Raw genomic sequence first — 15,678 nt, forward strand, 5'->3', positions numbered from 1 at the left:
GTGCAAATGACTCAAAATTTTTAAAAACTTGAGCACCCTGGCTTTTTTTTTTTTTAAAGGTAAAACAGGCTGACTACTAGCAGCTTTCCCTAGCTAGGGGAGAAGGGCAAAAGGGCAGCCATTTGCTTCTCCCCCAGGGCCTCTGCCTCACTGCTGAGGAGCCCAGCTAATATCCCAGTTGGGGAGACACAGGGAGGTGGGGCGGGGGTGTAGATGGAGGGTGCAGAGGGGAGGAAACTGCATATGCAGCCGGCAGCCAATTAGGTCCCAGCTGGAGGAAGAATGCCCTGGCACTGAGGACTAACAGTTGTCCAGCTGCTGCCCCAGGATGTGAGGGCAGGTGGTGATGGAAGGAGAAAGGCAAAGAGGGGAAGGAGGGGGAGTCCCCCCACAGTCTGGCCATCTGGGAAGAAGGGCTCCTCCTGGTGACCTCCTCCCTATACTGCAATCAGACTGGCTAAGCCAGAGGAGGCCACCTGTGCCCTCCTCTCTGCCCTGTGCCCCTGCCCCCCAGGCCTACTGGTCAGAGAGGTGACAGCTGGGGCTCCTTCCTCCTGCAGAATATAAATGACTTCCCCTTCCTCCCAGGGCTGGGAATAGACATCAGCTGGCACTGCCCACGCAAACTGCCGGCTGTCAGCCCGCCTGCCTGCCCGCCCATCAGCCCCCGCACCACCTGGGAGGAGGCAACACCTCAGGCAGGCTCAGGCTTTATGGCATTGCCTGCTTGGCTCCCAGAGCAAGCTGGTGAACCTCACCTGGCCTTCTCACCCTGCTGTAGACAGAGTGAGACTCCCAGCACTGGCTGTGATGTGCAAGAGGTGACCAAAGTGACCCTAGGTGAGAATCTTTTCCACACAGCCCCAGTAACCAGCTCTCCCAATTCAGACCACACTGGGGAGTTGGAGAGGAGAAAGGGCAATGAGAGACAGGAACAACCCCCCTCTGCAAAGCAGGGACCCCCTTTAGATGCTCAGGATCTGGAGAGCTCCTAAGAGATGCCATCTAACCCAGGAGGAGCCTAGTGAGGTCTGCTCAGAGGACACCTGCCCTTGCAGTTTTCATTCCTGTACTGTTGAATCCTACCAACCTCCTTGTTTCTGAGTGGAAGTCTCGAATCTTCAAAAGACCTAGGCTTTCCAATATATTCCCATCTAGGAACAGCTCCCTCTACTCCCAGGACCTAGAGCTCCAGGCCCTACACCCTAGGCCTCCCAGAGTTCCCACTGAGTTCTTTCTACCCACCTCAATACCAGGTTTCCTGGCTCGACCATTTTTAGTCCTTGCCATGATCTATGGGAGTCCCATCTCCCCGACTGAGCCAGACAGCAGTTATCCAGTCTGGCATCCATCCCTGACCATTGAGAGCAGTCTGAGGACCTACTTTCAGTTTGGAACAAGGAGGGGGTCTCTGCAGGGAAGAGGTTCCAGCCTTCATTTGCCACCTGGCACCAAATTCAGCCCCTTCGTGGGCCAAAAAGCTGGCTAGAGACAACAACTGAGGAAAGCTTAGCTGACAAGGGAAGAAGGGGAACCAGGGAGACTTTGTCTTCCCTAGATCAGAAGGGCCCTGCCCCACATCCTTGGCTCTTATTTTGTTCTAAATGCTTCAGAACAGCTCCACAAAGCTATGTGCTAAGGTAAGAACCTAAGCCCTAAGAAGGACAAAACATGAGATGCTCTACCACTGCAAATGGATGTCAGGGGAAGAAGCACACCCGTGTCCTGCAGCCTCAAGCCCAGATCCTGGGGTGAGCGGAAGGAAGTTCTTAGCTGGGCCAAGAAGCCCAGCCAGGAGCCATAGGCTTAGCTAAGCCCTTCTGCTCCTCTAAAATCTTTAAAGTGACTTTAGTGCCTTTACTGTCTTGGAGTTCTGGAGACCCTCACCTGGGCCCCTTGTCTCCATTGCACCTGACCCCTTGTGCTCTGGTCCAGAGGCCAAATAAACACAGATTCCTGAAAGGCCACGAGAGCAGACTTGTCCCTCGAGAGGGGTAAGGGAATGGTGAATGTAAGAATTAACATTCCGAGTCTGCTGAGTGGTCCTGAGCTGGGAGGGTAGTCTGTGACATCAACTTGACAGACACCGAATGTTAGAGATTGTAAAGAAACAATCACTCATTACACAGATGAGGAAACTGAGGTCCTGAGACATGTGACTTGCATAAAGTCATACAGTAGAGTCTACAAGGACCATACCCCATAAACGAGACCTATGGGCTCTCTCCACTACACCGCTTTCTCAAAGTGACCCAAAGAGCCATGTCTGCCATTCATAAGTTACAGGAACTCAACTTTTCATCAGGTATGCAGGCAAGAAGTGGCTGCCAACACCATCACCAGCCCCCCCAACACTTCTGTCACCCATCAAGAGTGGAGGCTTCAGGATCAAGCTCCCCATCACCTTCCACTTGCGCCCAGTACATTTCCCCACTTTGGCCCATTGAGTTATCTGTCAACAATAGCAGTTTGGGTTTCTGCAGCCCCTGGCCCAGCTAAGAAGTACAAAAACCCTACCACTTCTGAAGTGGATCCTTGAAAGTCACCAAAGGAACCACTGAAGTCCAAGTCAAATGTCCCATTTAGATTCAGAGTTCGGAGGAACTCACATTTCCATTTTCTTCCTTGGCAAGTAGGAGCTGGAGATCTGGTGCATGATTACCAGGGCTGGATAGAGGGGCAGCGCCAGGCACAGGTACCAGGCTGCACCTTTGATCTGAGCTTGGAACCACACAGAGTGCATGCCCAGGAGCACGGTTACTGTAGCCATCAGGTAGACCACCAGTCCACACGTCAGATGGTAGAGCTTGAGGCGAGCCACCCTTGAGACCCTGGCTGCTCGGGGACAGAGGAGGCAGAGCCCACACAGTGCCTGACCACCCGTAGCCAGCAACGTCAGAGCCCCTACCCAGCTGTGCCAGGACACCAGGTGGGGCAGCTCACTGCGGGTCCTGCTGGAGACGATGAAGCCCAGGCCCAGGGCTGCACAGAGGATGGCTAGGCTCTGCCCCACCCAATGAAGTCGGATCCGGACCTTTCGGGAGCAGAAGAACAGGGAGTGCTCAGGCGAGAAGAGTAGGATGGCCTCAGCCATGCAGAGGCAGAACTGTGAACACAGGAGAGGGCCAGTGAGCCTCAGGCCCAGCTTGGAGTCCTAAGGGAAAGGAGGTGCCCTCATACATCCAACCAAGGAGGACAAAGGGCTAAAGAACTCCCACCAGGGCTGCTTGCCTCACAGGTCAGCATTTCTGGGCAGAACTGGGAATTCACACTTGAGTGGAAGTCTCATCGTTAAGGCTGACAGCCATGTACCCCCTCCACCTCCTCCACAGACAGACTCTCATTTCTTGACCAATGGGAACGGCAAATGTTAAACTTCCTCCTGAGTTTTGCGGGTGGGAAGTGACTGGATTACACCCCTTCCACTTCCTCCTTTTAGGCTCTAGTGGAGAAAGAAATGGTATCTTCCATGCCCTCTCATCCCCTTCAACCACCTGATTACCTACAGCCCAGCCCTGTTTCCTAATCCATAGGTTGCAAGGGAAAGATGGGGCCTTGGCTGTTCCCCACCACCAACCTCTCTGAGCCTTAGAAAGGCTAAGCCTTCTGAAGGCTGGATGCTTCCTTAGTGGCATATCCAAACAAATCACCTGCAGAAAGAAGCCCAAACTCACCGCCAAGGCCATGAATACAGGGTGCCAGGAGAAAAGACCTAAGAATCAAAGAGAACAGACTGATGGCTGGGCACCATTCTTTCTGCCCCAGTGGCTGGCTGGAACCCAAAGAATCTGGCTAAAGGGGAAAGGTCAGTGTACTGTCTCCAACCCTGATCAGTAATCAGGAACTCGGGGCAAAGTGGAGCTGCCAAAGGGCCTTACGGTGAGCAACCAAGAGGGCAAACATACCAGTTTGGCCTGAGTTCCTCATTCAGCACCTGGCAGCTATCAGCCCAGTCCTGGAATAGACCTCGGCTTCCCTTCTTTTACTTGTATCGTCCATGAGGGACTCTGCTTATGATGAACTAGAGTTCAGTTGGCTTCAGTCGTCTCCTCTCCTCCCAGCACCTAAAGCCCCACCCCAGGGCCACGCCCCACCGCGCCCTTACTTCCCTCCACATCCAGCCCTCCACTGCTAGGGTCCCCACTCCATGCCTTTTAGCGCTCCCAAGTGCTGCCCCTCCAGCTTATAGGCTCCGCCCCCCTCCTTGGCCCCGCCCCTCCGTGCACACTCACTGGTTCCTGGCCGGGACAGCACAGTCAGAAAGATGGTGAAGCCCAAAGCGACCAGGTGCGCCAAGATCCCACTGCCTCTTCGCAGCCAGCGGGTCAGTCTCGCCTCCCTCGGCGGAGCGGGAACCAAACCTACCTCCAGGGGCTCCATGACAGTGCCCGACCGCCGCACTCTCCCAGCTGCCAGGGCGCGTCTTCCGGGTTTGCGATCGCGGAGGCGGCCGTGGCCGCGGTAGAAGCTCCTCCCTGGGAGGCTGCCGGCAATGCGGCGGACTCGCCCACAGCGCCCTCTGGAGGCTGGGGGGAAAGCGCAACTGCCCTGGACAGCCCCGAGGGCAGAAGGCGACGGGACAGCTGGGGGGGGGGGGCGCCCTTGTTTCTTCAGCCAACCTCCTTTGTGTGTTTACGTCTACATAGGCTTATGGGGCTTATGTCTGAAGTAGCCTGTGGAAACTACATTTATGGCAACTGATTTCACCCAAATCACAAATCTGGTACACTGAACCAAGAGTGTGAAAACCAGTGTTTTGAGCAGTTTTCCAGAAATATTGGATTTCCCTGGTTGCCCACTCTCTCCTGCCATCCCTTCTGTCTTGTTAAGGGAATAAGATTCCTCCCTGCCTAAAAGCAAGGAGAATGAAAGAAAAGGATAATGCCAAAAACTAGTACACTTTGAAGACCAAAGGAAGGACAGGCAACAGTTGTATCCCTTATCTGTACGGTAGTCGTTTCCCCCAGTGAGACAAACGGAAAAACTAGGGCACTCCCAACCCTTGCCGCCTCCACACCATCTGCTCAGCCCTAGGGATCCAGGTGATCCTGAGGGACCAGGGCCTCCCACACGCCTGCTGCCTCCCACACCAAGGGAAGTTCTGTAAACGATCATACCTTTTCCCTTCCTGCCTCCAAAAAAAAAGGCGTGGTTCAGATTAAGGAGGCCTACCTGGGAGGGGCTGCATTCCTTCTTTAAGGGTAAACCCACAGGGCAGGGAGAGAGCAAAACTGGCTATCCCAAAGAAATCAGGGACATCCTGAGAGCAGTTACCAACTCAAGCTTCAGGGGTTGAGAAAATAAGGCTACTACTAAGAGGCAGCACATGAAATCACTTATATGTGGAATCTAAAAAAATGACACAATGAACTTATCTACAAAACAGAAACAGACTCAGACACAGAAAGCAAACTTATGGTTACCAAAGGAGAAATGGGGGAGGGATTAAAAAAAGAGAGAGAAAGAGCAGGAACAGCTGAAGAAACTGAGGCAGTAATTCAGAGATAGGATGGAGGCCTTGGGTTGCTGGAAGACCAGAGAAGGGCCACAGGCTGACTCCCACAGACCCTCAAGACAAAGCTCCAAGAGTAGAGCCAGAGGGGTGGCCCCCCTCCCCCAATGTTTCCTTTTCCACTGGGACTGCAGTTGTCCCTTTGCTCACTTGGAGCCACATGCCTTCTCATCCTAAGACTCCCCCAATGATACAACCGCCCCAGCCATTCCCACAGTTTAAAAGGACAAAAAATATACACGCATAAGGGAGTTTTTCGCAGGCAAGGGATGGGAGCTATAGTCTGCCCATCATCTCAGCCTCCTGGGGTGCGGCTGGGGACAGTAAGGATACTCATTTTGTTACATTTCTTTCCTTCTTTTTCTGTTTCTGTTTTTATATTTTCTTAGCAGCAACAGAACAGGGAGACAGTCTTGAGGTATTTTAAAGAGTTTTTTTTTCTTAAAAAAAATAATATAAAGTTATAAAAAGCGGCAGCAGCCTGGGGCCCGGATCTGGAGGGGAGGAGGTGCTGGCGGCTCCATCGCAGTGGGCAGGCACTTTCTCGTTAATGGGCTTTTGACTGCAGGAAGAGAAGAGGCAAGAGACAGGGTCAGCTGGGGGAACTACTCGTCCTCCTATCCAGTGAATTGTGTGGGCCATAAAAGCTAAGGCTTGATTTTTTCCTGCTGGTCTGGTGAGTAGAGCCAGACAAGAGGGAAGATGAATGCCAGCCCAGCAGAGGCAGCTGGAGAACACCTATGCACACGTGTGATACACACACACTCAGGCCCTGGGCAACTGTCACACTCACTACTCTCATATGGGTGCCAAAGGTGTTGGTATGCACCTGGCCAGTGCCTAAACTAGGAGGGCATCCCCTCTTCCCATTTCCAGTATGTCCCTCCTGGCTAAGATCATATGGCTAGCTCATAGCTCCAGGCCTCCTAAGAGGCAAATAAGCCTGGCTGCTGGCTTTATTAGAAACTCCGGAGAACTTGCCCGGTGCCTGAAAACCTGGCAGTGGGTAATGTGCAAGGTGGGCATACATGCATATGGAGACCTTGGGTTGTGTCCCTGCCCCTTCCTGCCCTGATGCCCAGAGGCAAAACCAATGAACAAGACCCACCCCCCTGACCATGCCCAGCATGTTAGGTGTTAGGCCACAGCTCAGGGACCCAAGCCCAACCCCACTGCCCAAACCTTTCTTATCAGAGCTCATGGAGTCCAACTTCCTTTCCTTCAGGGAACAGAGGTAGCTCCAGTTCCTGGAGTGAGGGCCACAGCCATTTCAGAAAGTGGCCCTTTGATTAAAGCAAAAGCGGGGGAAGGGGAAGAGGCAGAGGCAGCATCTCTTTAGCCCCAAGGGAGAGGGCTGGGGACAGGGGAAAGCACATTAAGCAAAAGCTGGGATCACCCCTCCCGAAAGAAGATGGCCCAGCAACTCTCTCTCAACTTCCCCTATCTGCCCTTCCAGGCACAAACATTTACTCAGCACCCTTTTTGTCAGGTTCCCACTGTGCACTCTACCCACATCCATCCTGACCCTTCCCTTTCCCTGCTCTTCAGGGAGCTGGGCTGGTACCTTCAGTGTAGAACACTTCTCCTCAAAGGCCAGGGCTGGACCCGGCTTCTTGCGGCGCACAGAGCAGGCCGCATCAGCAGGGGCACCAGCCTGGCAGTGCTTAGCCTTCACTGGCCGGCAGTAAGTGGCCAGGTTTTTCCGCTTCTTGGCTACCTCCTCCTCAGAGAGGCAGTTGGTTGGCAGGGCCTTGGCCGGATGTCCAGCCGCTCCCCGGCTGTCCAGCTGAGAAGCCTTGACTGGTGTGGGGGGCTGGTGAGGGGAACCCCGACAGTCCAGGGGCCCTGCCCGCTTCACTCTTGGCCCCACCGTCCCATTAAGCCCCATGCCCAGAGCTGCTTTAGTCTTGGCCGAGAGGCCCCGGCAGCCAGAGGGTTTGCCTTTTCCAGTGGGCTCCAAGATGCAAGTCCGCTTGAAAGTGGTGGGGCCAGGGGATAACTTTCGCTTTCGAGAAGGAGCCTCCACCTCAGGCCCGTCCTTGCCTTTGGATGACTTGCTGGCCTTCGAAGGCGGGAGCTTGCTGAAGGACGGGGATGGAGTGTTGGCAGGCAGTGGTGAGGTGATAGCCTGGCTCCCGCCCATGCACTCCGCCTGGCTGCAGGCGGCTGCCACACTGGGGGAGCCTGTAGGGTAGCTGGGGACAAGGCTGTCCTTGGTGGGGGGCGTAGAGGCTGGGCAGGCAGGTCTGAGAGGTGGGCCTGGAAGGCGGGGGCAGCTGCCTGTAGAGGACGGGCTCAGGGGAGCAGATGGGGGGGAGCTGACAAGGTGGGATGGAGGCTCAGCCGCCGGTGGGATCTTCCTGCAGCAAGAAGAAAGCCCCACTGTGATGCCAAGCAAACAAGAGGGCCTCCCTACCAACATACACCAGTCTCTCTGCCCCACCTAGAATTGGCCCAGAAGAGCCCTGGTAGTGCTGCCATCTGCTGGGAGCTGCTGGAACTGAGGGTTAGGAAGAAGGCACAGGGACAGGCCGGAATGAACCAGCATACAGACCCATTAAGAACCTCATTTTAAATCTCAGGTTGGCCATCCCCTAATCCTAGTAACCCAAAAGGTACTGGAAGTGATGGGTAAGAGTCCAGATTCACTCCCAGACCTATTCATGCCCTGCATTAGCCCAGCTCCAGGCTGCCAAATCTCCCAACCACCTCTTCATGCTACCTGGGTCTTCCTAGCAAACAGCCAAGCCCCAACTATAGGTAGGCATAAAGAATTAGGACCTCTGAAGCCCATGTATGCCTGGGGCTTGGGGAGGGAAGTTCTGGGGCTAAGAGACTCACTTCCACATGTGTGAACTGAGGTGCCGTTCCAGCATGGAGCTCAGTGCCGAGCAGAACCGGTCCAGCCGGCGGCTAAACACGTAGCATCCTGGACTCACCAGTCGGCTCCCAAAGGTGCAGAACTGGAGGTAAAAGGAAGGTACATGGTTGGCAGGGCCTGAAATGCAGGGAGGGCACCTGCACACAGGATCTGACCTCCTCCCCACACTGGGGGCTAGGAGGGCTGGGCCACCTCCCACCCCAGGTCCCGGCTCCAGGTCCTTACCGCCTGTGGCCGAGGGGGCCGGGTTGCATAATGGCAGTCAGTGGGGAGGTGGAGGTCATCAGATGTCCCCTCCTCCTCACTCTCCTCGCTGGAGGCCTGGGCCCCACCCCGGGGCAGGGGGAAGGGGAACAGGCCTGGGTCCCCATCACCACCACAAGGGCCTTCATCATCCAACTCACTCTCAGAGGAGGCCCGGGACCTGGAAGGGCCAAAGGGGATGTGAGGGCGATGTGATGCGAGTGGGTCAGGGTGGGGGATGTCCCTGAACCCGCCAAGCTCAAAAAGCCAGGGCAGACACCCTGCTGGGCAATCAGACAAAGAGGAAGGAGGACAGGAAGGGAGGGAACAACAGAGCTCACAGAGTAAGAGCCAGAAAGATCAGGGGCCACAGCTCCCGAGGGATTCTCTCCCCAGCCCCTTCACTTCCCAGGCCCTGCCTCCTCAGGGGGAAATCTGCTCCAGATTCGCCTCCTCCAGAAAATCTTCTGAGATTAACTGCACCCAGCTCTGGTCAGCCCAGTCAATTTTCTCAACCCCCTTCTTGCATCACATATTCCTGTGAGCCTGTCTGTGAGCTGAGCCTGTGTTTCGTGTCTGCCCCTCGTGTTACAGGCAGAGATGCGTGTGTGTCTCCTTCGGCAAGGCAGGCTCTCCCCGGGGTCCAGCGCAGCCTCTGCACACGAAGGGGCCAGTAAATAAATACACAATAGGACTGCCTCACCCAGGACCCTGACCCTTTTGGCTCCCCAGTTACAACTTTTGGCCTGTTGGAAGCAGCTAGGAAAATGTTTTTATCCTGGATGTTGGAACTGGCACACTACAGAGGCTGGGGCGCTGCAGTATGCTGAGTTAGGAACACCTCCGTCCACTGCCAGGGGTCCCTCCCCCCACACTCAGGGTAGAGTGATCAGCATCTTTCAAGACACTCCCTGGGCCTGTCTCCAGGGGTCCCTGATGGCTTGGGGCCACGTTTCCCCAGGTGGGGTGGGGACTGGATCTTGGACGTACCTGGGCAGTACACAGTATGGGTAGGTCTGCTTGGCACGAGCAGAGAAGGTGCTGCTGGGAGCAGCCGCTGCTGCCACAACCTGGACTGAGGAGGGGGGCTCCTGGGAGGGGCGCTCGAGAGCTGGCTCCTTGCGCCCTGGGCTCTTCTCCTTGGGAGACTCCCCTTTGCGGGAGTTGGCCTTCAGCTCTGCCACTAGCACGTCAAAGTCCTTGGCTCGGCCCTGGACCTCCCGGCGCTGGTGCACTGAGTGGATCTAGAATACAGCAGGGTGGAGGGTGGGGAGGGGGTGTGAGCTGAGCATGGGTGAGGGGGCAACGGTGAGCTCTGGCCTGGGCAAGTGGAGAGAGAGGGTGTGTGAGTGTGTCTGTGGATGTGTTTGTCTTTGTTTCACTCCTCGACAGTGCCAGAACCCCTCTTTGGAAGCCACCCCCTCCCTGCTGTCCCCACCCTGAGCCCACCAGGGCAGACTTCTCTCCCCTTGCCTGGTCTGGGCTTAACCCCCATGGCTTGATCTCACTTCCCCTCCTCGCCCCAGGCCCGTGTCTGTGCTGTTCTCCCTCACTATGCAGTGGGAGTGGGGGTTACCTTGCAGGTCAGCAGGCGGGTACAGATCTTTTTGGTCTCTGGATTTATTACCCCACACTGCCTGTTGAGGTCGCACTCCTTCCCTGTGAAGAAAGCGGTTGCCATAAGCCCCAAGGCCATTTCCAGGAGGCCCATGGGAGGATCTGGCCTCTTCGAGCAAATGGCTTGGGAAGAGCTGGGTCTAAGGCAAGAGAGCCACAGGCCCCCAAGTTTGGGGTCGCAGCCTTCCAGAGAAACTCCTCCAGGCATCGGCAGCTCTCTGCTGGGCGCAAGAACCATCCCATCCCCATGCCCAGCCCAGACACTCCTCTGGGGGCTCCAAGCCCCAGGCAAAGCAACACATATCAAGAAACAAAAGCAGCCACAAGCATCTGGGATGCCAGGGAAACCAGATGTGGGAGGTGTCTGGTGCCCTGGATCTAGGTGAGGAAAGAGATAAAGGTCAACAGCCCAAGGTGAGGACGAATACCTTCACCTTGGACATAGGCTCCCTTAGCCTTAATCAGGAGATCTGAGCTGAAGAGAATCTTGCAAGAAAGCAAGCAGGTCAAGTGTCCACGTCAAGGGATGACCAGGGGCTTCTGTACCCTGGCAACCTGTGATGGCCAGACCCACTCTTTCTTGACCCCCTCTCCATCAGGCCCCAGGACAAAGCAGTCCAAAGAATCCCCACTCTACCTTCCTGACCCCAAGACCACGACTACTCACGAGCCATCTTCCGGTGGGTTTTGGGGGGAAGCCTGGCCCCACCAGGCTCCTTTTCAGGGGGGCTGCCTTCAGCCCGGTGACTGGGGCCCTCGTTGGGGGTTATCTCGATGCTCTCTCTGCCAGGAAGTTCTTTAGAAGGGGACACCATGGGGTTTTTTCCAGGGGAGTCCTTGGTGAGGCCGCCAGGCTGGCTGAGGAAAGCAGAGGGCGGGGCCACCCTGATTCCGTGTCCATCAGGCTTCGGGAGACTGGACATCTTCTCCAGATTCACCACAGGCACGAAAAGGCTATACGTGGAGAGAGGGTGTAGGCTGGGAGGTAGGGAGGCTGGGCCTGGGCCCTGGACTCTAGCCCAGAGCCATCTCCTTTCTTGGCCCTGGGACTTGGGTGGGCTACTGCAGGGGTGCAGAACATGGGAAAAGGGGACCCCATATTCCCTGAGGCAAGGGTCTGGGAGCTGCAGAGAGAGCTGGCAGCCTCCTGCTGTGAGCAGTGCCCATCACCCTACAGCTGCCTCAATTTCTGTCAACCCCTCCCTGGGCTCGGGTCAGGGCTGGTCTTAGGGAGTCTCCAGCCTTTCCTTACCAGAGGCTGTCCTTCTGGGTCTTCTCAGGAGGCTGGTGGCCACGGCTGCGAGACCCCTGGCCCTTCTCCCTGGAGGAGGTTTTGGTAGAACCTGGGGCTCTACAAGCTGGGCCCTGCCCATTCACTACATGGCATTTCTGAGAGCTGGCAGGGGCTGGAGGTGGGGGTGGGGCCCGGGCGTAAAGCTTGCTGAGGGGCCCATGTCTTCTTTCTGTCACCAGGAGGTGGAGAGAGTAATCGAGGTGAGTGGTATCAACTGCCTCCTTCCCCAACCTCCTGACACTGCTCACAGACTCATGGTAGAGAATCTGGAGTTCTCAAAACTTAGATTTTAAATTTTATCTCCTTCCCATTTGAATTTGAGCCTCCAAGACTCAAAATTCTAGAATCCAGCTTCTTGAACCTCTTAGCTCTTCTCAAATGCTAGAACTTTACCCCCATCCCAGATGCTAGATGTTTGCTTAAACAATAACCCCAACTCACTACCATCTCTGAAGCCCCTCCCACCCCAGATCTTCCATATTCCCAAAGCCTCCCTCAGTTACCCACATGACCTCCCAACTGACCCCATCCTCAGAGTTCCATGTTCCATCTTCCTCTGTCCCCTCTATCTCCTCCCTAGGGCTCCCCAGTATCTCCTCCCTAGGGCTCCCCTCACCGCAGTGCTTCTGGAAAGCTTGAGGCTTCACCACTTGGCTGCAGTGGTTACACACAACCAAATAGAAGTCGTCATGGGCAGGGCAGTGCCCAAAGATGGACATGTCTGCAATGACAGAAGCCATTATCACTGGGGCTAGGGACCCCAGGGTTCCCCTGTAAGAGCAGAGAACAGTCCCATCCGCCGCTCAAATGACACTTCCCCTCCCAGGTGATATGACAGGCTTTATCCTGGACACTCCCAGCTTCCAGAGTTCAATCTAACCAGTCCCTAAGAATGTGAGCTTTCAGGTGAATGAGCACCAAACACCTATGATTAGGATCTCCCACAATAGGTCACAGGAGCCCGGGGAATGGGCTGACCCAGACCTATCAAAGCGAGAATCCCCAGACCTGTGGCTTCAAGCAGCCACCTCCTGGGATGTGGCAGAAGAGAGGAAGGTGGTCCTGTCTGCCCTGGGCCCCCGCCTGAATGTGTTGACTCCCACCTTCTTTAATGAGGGTCATAGCATCCAACTTCTTCGTGTTTTTGTTACTCTCCTCCAGCTCAGCCCCTGGAGGAGAAACACAGCTCAGAAGGACCACTCCCAAGCCAGAAGCCCCATCTCCAACCCAACCACGGCCTGCAGCTAAGCAGTAGGAAGCCCTCACTCCTTGACAAGCACCTCGTGCTCAGGATCGCTTAGAGAACCTTTCAGTGGATCATTCTCAAGTACCCCTTTTCCTTCACCTGCTACCTCCAGAATGAACTGGCCCCACTGGGAGGGATCCAGCCACCTTTCTTGTGGATCCTTCACTCCAAGGTGCAGTTCAGGATTCCACTGATGACTAGTTGGGTGACTATGGATAATTATCTATTTTCTGGGCCTGCTTCTCCATTTAAATGGGAAACAATCCTTAACATATTTTAGTATAGATCCCCGAGTCTCTTGAGATTTTGCAGATGGGTCCCTTCTGCTATTCTGTGGCATCCCAAACAATCTTCCAGGTCCCCATCCCCAGTTTTGTTCCAGTTGGGTTGCCATGGCATTGTCAAAGTTACTCCCAGCTTCTCAGGTCCTGCATTGCCAGGATGGTCATAGAGCAGAGAAACCGCTGTCTTAGGGCCCTTCAGCATCTTCAAAGTCCCCTTGGTCAGTTACAAAAGCCCTTTTCCTCTTAAGGGGGGGGGGGGTTTGGGCAAGGGCTGCCCTTGTACCTCAGTTTCTGGGTTGATGACAAAAACATCTTAGCTGTGCAAAGCAATTCTTTCCCCATCCCCCTACCTTACTCCTCACCCCTCCCTCCTCTACGCCCCCTCCCTGTCCCTTGGAAAAAAAATCAATTCTGAGTCACCAAACCCGTCTGATTCCATTTCCGGTTCTCAATGCACCCAGACCCTGACAATGGCCCCATCCTTGCCCACCCAGCATGGGGTAGTTCTGGGGTGACCTGAGCTCCCCCCACTTAGGTCTGCTTCTGACACCTACTAACAGACTCGCCCCTTTTTAGAAGGCTAAGAATACTGACAGTCTTATATAATCTCCAGATATGAGGGGTGGTGGGTTAGGTGTGCAAGAGACAAGGGGCAGCTCCCACTCTTAAGTCTGTTAAAATGCAGTGATGGACAGAACTAAGCTGGGAGTTGGACGTCTCAGAGGAGAACAAGCGTCATCAGAGACCGCTCCATGTGGTCTCCTCCTCCACCTCTTCTCACTTGCAAACTTCTTCAGGGGCGTGATGCCTGCTGTCACCCCAAAGGCCACGAGGCCAGATGCCCCCTGGGGCCCAGGAGACAAAGATCAGGAGAAGAGACTGTCAGCCCGCTCACCAAAAGCACTCAGGGGCCTAGAGAAGGTGGGGGTCAGGAGAGAGAGCCTAGGAGGCAGGGCAAGAGGCCCGGGAAAGGACGGAGGGTTGGAGGCATGGATGGATGGACGGAAGGAGGGAAGAAGGAAGGATGGATAGATGGATGGACTGACTAATGCGGAGGTGGCGGGGGTCCAGTGGCACTGCAGCCGGCAGGCAAACGCCGAAGAGGAGCAGGAGGTGTGGGGCAGAAGGCGAAGGAACGGGGTGGGGGCGGGGAGGTTGGGAGGGGACACACAAGTGGGGTGCGTGGGAAACACGTGGAGAGGACTGTTGCAGATGGGGAAAGCCCGAGGCAGGTGCAGGAGGGGCGGAAGCTGGAGGGCAGCAGGCAAGGAGAAACATAAAAGCAAGCAGATGTGGGGGCAGGTACTGGGCAACGGCAGAGGCAGAGGTGGGCAGGGTGGGCTGCTGGCGGTGAGCCGGCGCTAGGACCCGGAGGCGCGAAGGTGGAGGAGCGGGCGGGCACTAGGACCCGGCGGGTCCTTTGTTTGGGGGGCCGGGGAGCCGGACGGCGGCTCCCGTCGGTGGCTCCCCTCCGCTGGTGGGGGCCCGGAGGGGGGGAGGGGAGACACTGATGGGGTCCTCGGAGTCTAGGGGAGCTTCACTCACCGTCGGCCGCGGGCAGCTCCGCCCGCTCCACCCACGAGCTCCAGCTCTGTCCCGCGAAGTCATCGAGACTCGGCACCCGCCGCTCCAGAGCGGCCATTGCTGCCGCCGCGCGTTCACGCACCGCCATCACCGCCGCGGACGCGCGCCCGCCCCGGCGCCGCCGCCGCGCGGCCCCCTCCCCGCATCCTCGCCGCGGGCACGCCTTCCCTCTCCCTCCCACCTTTCCAGCTCACTCTTGCGCAAGCGCAGCACTAGTTGCCTTCCCCTCACCCTCCCTTCCGCACAGCCTTCTGGGAAATGTAGTCTTAGAGGTGGTGCGGTTGCCTGGCGAGTTTGCAGCGAGAGCCCCTGCGAAATGCACGATTGCGGGGTGGAGAAGAGACTAAAGCCCCAGGACCTCCCCTCTTAAACCTTGTGCACATTCTTTGTGCTACCAGCTCACTCTCCCAAGCTCACTGCACACAAACCCAGGTCCCAAACCGCTCTCTGCCCAAGACACCCCTTTAAGCCGTGCCTCTGCCAGCGAGCTGGCGCCCCTTCCCGGGCTGGCGGCCACGAAGCGATTCGCTTCCCAGTAGATCGAATAGGGTAGGTGCAGGGAGGTGGGTGCTGTGAATCAGAAGGGCAAAGGGAGGGGGTCTGTAGGATGTGCTGAAGGACACGGGAGTTGGAGTGGGGGAGGGCCCTCAACTCTTGTGCCTCCTGTGTGGGAAACCCACGCTGCCCTGATGCAGAACGGAGGGTTGGAGTGGCGTTGTCTGGGTTTGGGAGCACCTAGCTGAGCTGACCAAGATCACCTGTCAGGATGACAGAAGGCTATCTCAGAGCCAGAGCCAGCCCCGGAACTGGGGTGGCCCCGAGGCTGCTGGTGTTTGCAGCATATCTGCTGATTCGTCTCTCCTCCTGAGAACTACAATCGATACCCTGTACCGCCTCTTCCCAAACCCTGGCTGGACCCTGACTCCATCCATCACTTTGGCTTCTTTTTCTAACGAATATTTTCCCTGCTGGAAGGGCTGCTACCAGTGCCTCGGCATAGGGAGATTTCTCTGTCAT

At 56.1% G+C, this 15,678-nt stretch overlaps 2 protein-coding genes across 8 annotated transcripts; both read right to left on the reverse strand.

The window, feature by feature from the left end:
* Window positions 1-2,091: 2,091 nt before the first annotated feature.
* CYB561D1 (cytochrome b561 family member D1) lies at window positions 2,092-5,815 on the reverse strand. 5 transcript variants are annotated; one of them, XM_015244209.3, is made up of 3 exons: window positions 4,366-5,815; window positions 3,675-3,712; window positions 2,092-3,106 (listed from the first exon to the last, which is right to left on the reverse strand). In XM_015244209.3, the coding sequence occupies exons 2-3, from the start codon at window positions 3,684-3,686 to the stop codon at window positions 2,606-2,608; spliced, it is 513 nt and encodes a 170-aa protein (XP_015099695.1). In that variant the 5' UTR covers window positions 3,687-3,712; window positions 4,366-5,815; the 3' UTR covers window positions 2,092-2,605. The 5 variants fall into 5 exon arrangements, with proteins under 5 accessions (XP_015099695.1, XP_006197468.1, XP_031536192.1 ...); XM_006197406.4 differs by having other exon boundaries at window positions 4,233-5,815; XM_031680332.2 differs by having other exon boundaries at window positions 2,092-3,154; window positions 4,233-5,815.
* Window positions 5,816-5,925: 110 nt separating this feature from the next.
* Window positions 5,926-14,836, reverse strand: ATXN7L2 (ataxin 7 like 2). Of its 3 annotated transcripts, XM_015244204.3 has the most exons (12): window positions 14,623-14,836; window positions 12,651-12,716; window positions 12,164-12,268; window positions 11,506-11,716; window positions 10,921-11,207; window positions 10,213-10,295; window positions 9,627-9,880; window positions 8,619-8,817; window positions 8,354-8,475; window positions 7,077-7,872; window positions 6,695-6,759; window positions 5,926-6,074 (listed from the first exon to the last, which is right to left on the reverse strand). In XM_015244204.3, exons 1-11 carry the CDS (start codon window positions 14,747-14,749, stop codon window positions 6,703-6,705), a joined length of 2,307 nt encoding a protein of 768 aa, XP_015099690.2. In that variant the 5' UTR covers window positions 14,750-14,836; the 3' UTR covers window positions 5,926-6,074; window positions 6,695-6,702. The 3 variants fall into 3 exon arrangements, with proteins under 3 accessions (XP_015099690.2, XP_015099694.2, XP_072824158.1); XM_015244208.3 differs by lacking the exon at window positions 6,695-6,759; XM_072968057.1 differs by lacking the exons at window positions 5,926-6,074; window positions 6,695-6,759 and having other exon boundaries at window positions 6,766-7,872.
* Between the last annotated feature and the right edge of the window lie 842 nt (window positions 14,837-15,678).

Source organism: Vicugna pacos, chromosome 9 (genome assembly GCF_048564905.1).
Source record: "Vicugna pacos chromosome 9, VicPac4, whole genome shotgun sequence".
In the NCBI taxonomy this organism is placed as follows: Eukaryota; Metazoa; Chordata; class Mammalia; order Artiodactyla; family Camelidae; genus Vicugna; species Vicugna pacos.

Coding starts and splice junctions, on each gene's coding strand:
- CYB561D1 (XM_031680332.2), bottom strand. CDS start 4,380: ATGGAGCCCCTGGAGGTAGGTTTGGTTCCCGCTCCGCCGAGGGAGGCG. Junction 3,713..4,232: donor GCTGTCCCGGCCAGGAACCA/GTGAGTGTGCAC, acceptor TTTGATTCTTAG/GTCTTTTCTCCTGGCACCCT. Junction 3,155..3,674: donor CTGTATTCATGGCCTTGGCG/GTGAGTTTGGGC, acceptor CCTTTCCCTTAG/GACTCCAAGCTGGGCCTGAG.
- ATXN7L2 (XM_072968057.1), bottom strand. CDS start 14,749: ATGGCGGTGCGTGAACGCGCGGCGGCAGCAATGGCCGCTCTGGAGCGG. Junction 11,717..12,163: donor AGCTTTCCAGAAGCACTGCG/GTGAGGGGAGCC, acceptor TCCTGGTGACAG/AAAGAAGACATGGGCCCCTC. Junction 8,818..9,626: donor CCATACTGTGTACTGCCCAG/GTACGTCCAAGA, acceptor TGGCCCTTCCAG/GTCCCGGGCCTCCTCTGAGA.